This window comes from Haliotis cracherodii, unplaced genomic scaffold (assembly GCF_022045235.1).
Source record: "Haliotis cracherodii isolate W230 unplaced genomic scaffold, xgHalCrac1.p SCAF_14, whole genome shotgun sequence".
Lineage (NCBI taxonomy): Eukaryota > Metazoa > Mollusca > Gastropoda > Lepetellida > Haliotidae > Haliotis > Haliotis cracherodii.
The window spans coordinates 999,524-1,009,276 of record NW_027266269.1 but is presented as its reverse complement, the minus strand read 5'-3'; the positions used below and the strand labels follow the sequence as shown (position 1 = coordinate 1,009,276).

Sequence of the window (9,753 nt, the reverse complement as noted above, 5' to 3'; positions counted from 1 at the left end):
ATAAGGAACAAGGGCGGAATTATAAGTAAAACACAGAAGTGTGGTCATAAGGCTCTTGCCTACGAGATATTTGTTTGGACGTAAAATCAGTTAGTATAATTCTTTGAAAACATCCAGAATTCAAACCCACAATCAGCAAGTCCTTGCAACCTAAAGTAGTATGAAGGGGCATCAAGAGAGTAGGCTAGGGAGTAGTATGTAGGGGCTTCAAGAGAGCAAGCTAGGGAGTGGTGTGTAGGGGCTTCAAGAGAGCAGGCTAGGTAGTAGTATGTAGGGACTTCAAGAGAGTAGGCTAGGGAGTAGTATGTATTGGCTTCAAGAGAGTAGGCTAGGGAGTAGTATGTAGGGGCATCAAGAGAGTAGGCTAGGGAGTAGTATGAAGGGGCTTCAAGAGAGTAGGCTAGGGAGTAGTATGTAGGAGAGAGAGATCGCTAGGGAGTAGTATGTATTGACTTCAAGAGAGTAGGCTAGGGAGTAGTATGTATTGGCTTCAAGAGAGTAGGCTAGGGAGTAGTATGTGGGGGCTTCAAGAGAGTAGGCTAGGGAGTAGTATGTAGGGGCTTCAAGAGAGTAGGCTCGGGAGTAGTATGTAGGGGCTTCAAGAGAGTAGGCTCGGGAGTAGTATGTAGGGACATCAAGAGAGTAGGCTCGGGAGTAGTATGTAGGGGCTTCAAGAGAGTAGGCTATGGAGTAGTATGTAGGAGAGAGAGAGTACGCTAGGGAGTAGTATGTAGGGGCTTCAAGAGAGTAGGCTAGGGAGTAGTATGTATTGGCTTCAAGAGAGTAGGCTAGGGAGTAGTATGTGGGGGCTTCAAGAGAGTATGCTAGGGAGTAGTATGCAGGGGCATCAAGAGAGCAGGCTAGGGAGTAGTATGTAGGGGCTTCAAGAGAGTATGCTAGGGAGTAGTATGTAGGGGCTTCAAGAGAGTAGGCTAGGGAGTAGTATGTATTGGCTTCAAGAGAGTAGGTTAGGGAGTAGTATGTAGGGGCTTCAAGAGAGAAGGCTAGGGAGTAGTATGTAGGGACATCAAGAGAGTAGGCTAGGGAGTAGTATGTAGGGGCTTCAAGAGAGTATGCTAGGGAGTAGTATGTAGGGGCTTCAAGAGAGAAGGCTAGGGAGTAGTATGTAGGGACATCAAGAGAGTAGGCTAGGGAGTAGTAGTATGTAGGGGCTTCAAGAGAGTATGCTAGGGAGTAGTATGTAGGGGCTTCAAGAGAGAAGGCTAGGGAGTAGTATGTAGGGGCTTCAAGAGAGTAGGCTCGGGAGTAGTATGTAGGGGCTTCAAGAGAGTGGGCTAGGGAGTAGTATGTAGGGGCTTCAAGAGAGTATGCTAGGGAGTAGTATGTAGGGGCTTCAAGAGAGTAGGCTAGGGAGTAGTATGTAGGGGCTTCAAGAGAGTATGCTAGGGAGTAGTATGTAGGGGCTTCAAGAGAGTAGGCTAGGGAGTAGTATGTAGGGACATCAAGAGAGTAGGCTAGGGAGTAGTAGTATGTATTGGCTTCAAGAGAGTATGCTAGGGAGTAGTATGTAGGGGCTTCAAGAGAGAAGGCTAGGGAGTAGTATGTAGGGGCTTCAAGAGAGTAGGCTCGGGAGTAGTATGTAGGGGCTTCAAGAGAGTGGGCTAGGGAGTAGTATGTAGGGGCTTCAAGAGAGTATGCTAGGGAGTAGTATGTAGGGGCTTCAAGAGAGTAGGCTAGGGAGTAGTATGTAGGGGCTTCAAGAGAGTATGCTAGGGAGTAGTATGTAGGGGCTTCAAGAGAGTAGGCTAGGGAGTAGTATGTAGGGACATCAAGAGAGTAGGCTAGGGAGTAGTAGTATGTAGGGGCTTCAAGAGAGTATGCTAGGGAGTAGTATGTAGGGGCTTCAAGAGAGAAGGCTAGGGAGTAGTATGTAGGGGCTTCAAGAGAGTAGGCTCGGGAGTAGTATGTATTGGCATCAAGAGAGTATGCTAGGGAGTAGTATGTAGGGGCTTCAAGAGAGTAGGCTAGGAAGAACAGACACGCGTCTCTCACTCAGATCATTGTACCTTCAGGTGACGCCGCCCTACCCGGGGAGAGTGAGAACAATGTCAGCAATACCCCAACTATATCACCACAGGCTGAATTGAATGTGGATGAGGCAGCCAGTGCACAAAAGCATGCGCAACGTTCCGCTCAACCAGTCACAGATTCTGAAAACCACGTCCGATGTTACAAACAAGACATACAGAGCAGCATGTCGGGTGTTACAAACGTGAAATAATAGAGCACGTCGGATATTACATACGTGAAATAACAGAGCACGTCGGATATTACAAATGTGAAATAAAAGGGCACGTCGGATATTACAAATTTGAAATATTAGAGCACGTCGGGTGTTACAAACGTGAGATAATAGAGCACGTCGGGTGTTACATACGTGAAATAATAGAGCACGTCGGGTGTTACAAACGTGAAATAATAGAGCACGTCGGGTGTTACAAACGTGAAGTTTTGAGAACATCTGATATTACAAACGTGAAGTAATGGAGCACGTCGGATATTACAAACCTGATATAACAGAGCACGTCGGGTGTTACAAACGTGAAATAACAGAGCATGTCGGATATTACAAACGTGAAGTATTGAGAACATCTGATATTACAAACGTGAAGTAATGGAGCACGTCGGATATTACAAACCTGAAATAATAGAGCACGTTGGGTGTTACCAACGTGAAATAATAGAGCACGTCGGATATTACAAACGTGAAGTATTGAGCACCTCGGATATTACAAACGTGAAGTACTGAGCATGTATACGACTACATCATCATTGAAGAGGCTGATTCATTTAACTATCTGAAACTCTACTAATCTTTAAATAAGTGATCACAGTTTCATGAATTCACAAAATACACAAACAAATCGACAGTAAGGTATTACATGCAAATACGTTCACCACCTCATACAAAAAGAAAAAAAACCCATAAGAATGATGATTTTAATGTCGGACATATGTCCGTCACAGGAGAGGTGTGTATGACACACACAGTAACGTGTCACCGCTTGCCTTTATAATGTCTTGTGTGGACAATTTATTCACACACATAGAAATACTCCTGTTGTACTGCGGTCTTAGCGTCAGCTTGTAAAAAAGCATAGTACAAATGTGGAGTTATTCATACAGGACAAATATTTCAAGTGTATTTGAAAAGACATTACTATCAGCTATAATTCGTTTTTAAAACGTTAAACTGCTACCTCTTGAAATGGACAGATATTTAGAAGTGATACCTTTTCATGACGGCGGTTTTTTCACGGCCGGCGTTAACACCAGTATTATGTGTTTTGACAAATGACTGTCAATGGTGAATACAAGCAAACCAATGACTTTTTAGTTTCAGTGTGTTCAGTTTCAATGTTTACCACTCACTGTTTACATTTGCTGTGACAACGCTGAATCGTTTGTGGAAACATAATAAAGGAAATACATATGTCACTTAATGATATGTTGGACTCTGTAAGTCGCTTCTTACTTGTTGTGGCAAAGTGAAGTGAAAGTTTCCGAGACATAACAACTTTGCAACTGTTCGTAAACGTCACCAATAAAAACACCACTGTGATTTAAAACTGTGTTTAGAATACATATAGATGTTACGTAGGTCGGCTGAGAGCTGTGTTAGTGATGTTTGTATGTGTAAATGGTGCACCTGCATGGGGGTGGGTCACTTACAACCGTGTGATATTTATGTCCCCACTTCTACTTAACTACCGGGCAAAAAGAAACTGATCACTTGTAAATAAAGTTGTATCTGAATTAAAGACGATGTGATAAGTAAGAACGTTATCAGAAAACGTTGAAAAAACACGACCTGTGCTCGATTGCAAGTCGCTCTTTGCAGGATTCGGTGAAATTCGTGCAGTCATGAAAAATGGGAAAGCAGGATTTTTTTGGACTGACCAAAATGTTCGTGCATGATAGTTGCATAAATACCGTCGTTGGGCAGAGCAAGGATGCAGCATCAAAAAGAACATCAGATAAATGCCGAGACTCTCAACAAGAGGAACGAGACAGATCTGTTAATATGGCCGATATGGGGGGCCTCTCAAAGGCACATTGCAAGAACCTTTAACTGCAGTCAGACAGTATCAGCAACTTGAGCCCTTATCAGCAAACAGGACAGACACAAGGCCGTCCAAGTTCGGAAAGACCAAAGGTCACAACGCCAGTTGAAGATGGCTGCATCAAGCCAATCCAACTGCGGAACCGGTACATGACGGCGACGTCAACGGCAGCGACGGCACTGGGACACATTGCTGGTATCGGAGCCTACCCACCATTCCGTGGAATGGCCTTGACCCCTCTACACCGTAACTGCGAATTACAATGGGCAAGAAATGTACGTCGGTGGCAGCAGCGTGATTGGGAAAGGGTGCTGTTCACAGATGAAAGACGCTTTACCTCGTTCCGAAATGATGGCCGAGTCCGTGTTTATCGACGTAGGGGAGAGTGACTGGCACATAACTGCATCCAAGATGTGCAACCTTATGGTGGAGGTGGCGTCCAGGTATGGGGCGGTATTTGCGGTCAGTGGACAACAAGGCTTGTCATCATCTGTGGGAATCTGCCCAAGATACAGAGATGAAGCGTTGCGACCTGTTGTAATGTCATTATTACGTGGACAGGCAAGGGGTGCCCTTTTACAGCTGGACAATGCACGACCTCATACCGCTAGACTTGGTCAGCAATACCTGCACAACGTTAACGTCAACATATTGCCTTCACCAGCATGTTCACCAAACATGAATCCCATACAGCATTTCTTAGATCTTAGAGCTGTTGAACAAGGCGATAAGTTTACGTGGCCCGGTAAAGTATTATTCTCCTGAGCAAAACACATTTTTGACTATGTTGATGAACTTCTGATTTAGCCACACGAGGTTTTAAAGCATGGCTTAGATACTAGTTAAGTGTTATGCTGGTTCTTCTGCTGTAACTAATACTATATCTACAGACAGAAACGATGTCAGTGTAGGAAATATCCTCATCTACACAGCAATCTACATCAATGGTTATTTATGTATCAATGTGGTCCTATTTATCATTGAATATGTTTTAGCACATACACACGCGACACATTCCCACCAACAGCAAACTGAACCTAAAACCATTTACTTAATCTTCAGGTGTGTTCAATGTTTCACATAACCATTCATAGTTTTCAATGTATCAGTGTGTGGAATATCAACTGCTTGGTAGCCTGTATACTTTGTATCAAATTCAATTATGAAGGTTCATGTTCGTGCATTTCGTTCATACAAATGAACTCAGTGTGTCAAAATGAAAGACATGGTATTAAAAATATAATATTTTGAATTTTCTAACAACATTATAACATTTCGATAATTATAAATAAATTGTTCGTTTATGTCCCTGTTTCGTATTTGTTTAAAGTTTATAAAGTGATATATATTTGATACAAATGTGTGTCTCGTGATATATGTCATATACACTGATGGTGGTGTCGGTCACATGTCTGATACATGAGGGGTGGTGTAGAGATATTGTCGTAGTTGCTAAATGTGTGCTTTCAATTTTCTTTATCGTGCTTTGTACCTTGTGCATTTTGTAAAAGCACATAGAAATATTTTCGGCTGTTTTGAATTCAGTCCGTTTTGTTAACTGGCAAAGGTGTGTACAACCTAACTTCATAGTTTCTCGAGAACTGTAGCCATACTCCAAGCATTTCATGAGACAAATCATTGTGCATGTGCTCGTCGATACATGTTTGAGGTCTAAATGATCTCAATTTTAACGATTTTGCTTTGAACGCTATGTGATTGAAATGCAGACACACATACGGCCAATGTTTGCAGAGACATGATGACACTTGCCAAGCGTTCAATGAGAGCCATTCCTAACCACAATGTTTCCTGAACGTTTCACTTTCAACCTTACCAACTCTGACACAGCTGCTAATAAGTGAAACGCTTCAGATGTGCTTTGCTCAATACGTTCTGCCTTGACTACTCACTTGTTGATTTCTGTGTTTTGATGACGAGTATCCTGTTGTGGAAAGTTTAAACCACAATCGATCGTCATAAACAAACATACATAATATCAAACCATGTTCCAACTTCTGGTCTCTGTATGTCTTTACTGCTGAGGTACAATCGACCAAGTCCTTTCTAAAAAATATTATAAATCGTGTTATACGAGTTGTCTTTATATGTATTTTGGACCTGCTGTCATCAGTATTGGTTTGTGATTCATAAACACATGTTTATGTAATTAAAGTCAGAATCGTACAATGGAATATGAGTATGGAAAGTATATTGACAGTTTTATGTTCAGTGTAATGGATTTAGTCCTACAGAGATAGTAACATTGTAGGGGGCACGGATGGCCCAGTCGTCTAAAGCGCCGCAATTCGCTGTGCAGAGTTGCGTCCCTACGGCACGCCAGAAACCTATGATTGTGGGTTCGAATCCCGGTTCGCCCAATTATGTTTCTAGGTTTGTCAGCACCATACCCGTGCTCGTGGGTTTCAGAGAAGTGGTAAACGTCTGAGACGTGCATCACTTCGGGCTTTCCTCCCACATTAAGCCGACACGCCGTGATATAACTGGAATACTGTTAAAAACAGTAAAAACCCAACTCACTCACTCACTCACTCACTCACTAGTAACATTGTAATCGTCCAATGATGATTCCACATGGGGATACTAAAGGAAACATAAATGAGGTGTGTGTCACATTCATTGACAGTTTTATGTTCAGTGTCCTACTGAGATAGTAACATTGTAATCGTCCAATGATGATTCCACATGGGGACACTAAATGAAACATAAATGAGGTGTGTGCCACATTCATTGACAGTTCCAAAGTCCACAGCAAACATAACTGGATCATGATGCAATTGTGTTGGCACTGTGACTGTTGTCAGCTTCATCCTGGGTCAGATGACATATTCATGACACATTTAGTACACTGTCGGAGTAAGTAAGTCAATGCTCATCTACTAAAACTAGGACCACAGTCATACAATAGTTTTGTTTGTATTTTCTGTGCCCAACATTACAGAAGCATGACTTTCGCTGAGCAGTTTTGTTTTGAGACATCCATATGAACAATTGAACAGATGTTAAGTAGATATCTGTGAGATGTGTGAAGAAAAGACAGATTGGACTTCATACTGCCCATTTTTGTAACCTCTCCGTCACTATGTTGTAAAACTAATACATGTTCATGTCTTGAGCGTTTGTAAACAGCAGGAACTTTGCACTTGTACACAGCAGACAAACATGTAGTTCAACATATACATATGATTTTATAAGTTTCAACGTAAACAGTAAATGCACTGACATGTAACTGGACTTCCTGGTTCATCAACAACTCCATTGTCTGGTCTGTTTCCAGACAACTGTTGCATAGCAGGAATTCTGCTGTTCGGCGCCAGGCAACCCATCCTTAACTTGTAACATTTGCTTAAACAAAGTTGCTAACATCAGATTCAAAGCTAGTGTGTTCATCTACTGATCCCACCCAAATCATAAATGAGCCCCTCCACTCTGGTCACTCTGCTCATACTTAACAGCCCACTGGTTGTTGCCTGTGATGTCACGATGCTTACCCTTTCATGATATACATGCATGACCTCAAAGCTGAACCGCTTAATCTTACTAAAGGCACAAAATAAGTCACACTTCTTCTCCTTGGGACATTCTCAGACCCGTTCAACTGACAACTCTTGTATCGTTGTTTATAAATGACTACACGAGTTTCTGTGTGCTTTGTTTACTTTGTTATGTATTAAAATAACAAAATTTGAACAAGTGTCAGTTTTCTTGACTTTACTGAATTATGTATACACCTGGGGTTTGCTGGATTAACATATTGACACATGAATTCAGTTCAGTACATTCCGAACAAAGCATATATAGATATGTTTACAACAATAATATAGGCAGGTTACAGTGAACATGGCTAATTCATATTGAAATGTTATAAAAAGCTAATATAAAACTTCGCTTCTGAAAGAAAATCTGCAAGCTTGAGGGAACATGGCATATTGATATGTTACATGCTCATGGTGTAGGTAATGACGGTGATAACAGTAACTAACATGTGTTAGGAAAGTATGTCCCCGAACCTTCTGTTATTCACACAAGTATAACACCTTCTCTGACTATGTTGTGGGACTTACTTATTGTTTTAGCCATGTAAGGTTTAAAGTCCTGACTAAGATACCAGATAAGCTTTACATGTGATGGTTATTCTGCTGCAAAGGAATACGAAATCTACAGACAGATACGATATGATTATTTATGAATTGATGTAGTTCTTGTTTTTTCTAAAATATGGCTGGGCACATACATGTGCGACACATTCTCACCAATAGCACATTGAATCAAAACACATTTACTTGATCTTTCTGGTGTATATATTGTTCCTTTGGATTTACACATTTGTTTTTAGAAAAGTGTTCAATGTATCAGTGTGTGAGACATTAACTGCTTTGTAGCATGTATACTTTGTAGGTGCACATGAATAAACATGCATCTATGTCTGGTGTATGATCCCTTAGTGTTAGCTGGTAAAGACACATATACAAAGGAACTGCGGGGTTTCACTCTTTGATTTAGCCATGTACAAGGTTTAACGTCTTGACTAAGATACCAGATAAGCTTTACATGTGATGGTTATTCTGCTGCAAACGAATACGAATCCTACAGACAGAAACGATGTGTAGGGTATAAACCTCGCCAATAATCTACAGAACTGATTATTAATGAATTGATGTAGTTCTTGTTATTCTTAAATCTGGTTTGGTACATACAGGCACGACACATTCTCACCAATAGCAAATTGAATCAAAACACATTTACTTGATCTTTCTGGTGTATTTATTGTTCCTTTGGATTTACACATTTGTTAATTGAAACGTGTTCAATGTATCAGTGTGTGAGAGTTTACCTGTTTTGTAGCATGTATACTTTGTAGGTGCACATATAAATACAAATGCTTCTCTGTCTGTGTGTGATCCCTTAGTGTTAGCTGGTAAAGACACATATACAAAGGAACTGCGGGGTTTCTCAAGAACTGTAGTCATAAACCATACATGTCGAGTGACAGCCAACTTTCCTTTTTGTCAGTGCGTGCTGGTACGTGGGTGAGCGTGGCATGTTCTCAGTGTACATCATTTTCCACTTAGAAAAGACTGTCTGAGAAATATCGCCAGAAACTGGCAGTGTATGAAGCAATGACATGATGATACTGGATCAGAGTACAACGAGAGCCATTCCAAACTACTGTGGGCGACCATGTTTCACACACTCCGATTTCCCACCAAACTGTTCTGACAAAGGAGAGAATATGCTAGTCACTCGTTTATGTTTATTTCAATGTATATAATATGTACAGAGAGACACATTACCACTGAGGAGCTGTATCAATACTTCAATTTCAAACAATTTAGCTGTGCATGTTTCATTGTGTTCTTTCTTGACTACTCACTTGTTGACGTCTGTGTTTTGACGACGCTCAACCTACTGTGACAAGTCCAACCCATAATCGATAGGCATAACGTTACACACACAATAGTAAGTCTTTCCCGTTATATCAAACACTATTCAAGCGAATCGAGCCTTTAGTGTTTACTCTTCCCAATTGCTGAGATACAACCATGACCTTTCTAGAAGATTTGAAATAATGTCATCCGACTCTTGCTCAAAAGCCGTTACACGTACTCGGGACGGGGGCCACCTGCTCCGATCACTATTTGGTAGTGAT

General features: G+C 41.3%; 1 protein-coding gene across 1 annotated transcript; it reads right to left on the bottom strand.

Moving 5' to 3' along the window:
- Positions 1-387: 387 nt before the first annotated feature.
- Positions 388-7,429, bottom strand: LOC139461295 (uncharacterized). Its single transcript, XM_071242922.1, has 2 exons — positions 7,327-7,429; positions 388-1,985 (listed from the first exon to the last, which is right to left on the bottom strand). The coding sequence occupies exons 1-2, from the start codon at positions 7,427-7,429 to the stop codon at positions 388-390; spliced, it is 1,701 nt and encodes a 566-aa protein (XP_071099023.1).
- Between the last annotated feature and the right edge of the window lie 2,324 nt (positions 7,430-9,753).

Bases quoted from the DNA above. Each gene is read 5' to 3' on its own strand.
- LOC139461295 (XM_071242922.1), bottom strand. From the start codon at position 7,429: ATGGGTTGCCTGGCGCCGAACAGCAGAATTCCTGCTATGCAACAGTTG. The intron at 1,986-7,326 runs GTCAGTGCATTT...TGTTCTTCCTAG, and splicing joins ACCAGGAAGTCCAGTTACAT to CCTACTCTCTTGAAGCCCCT.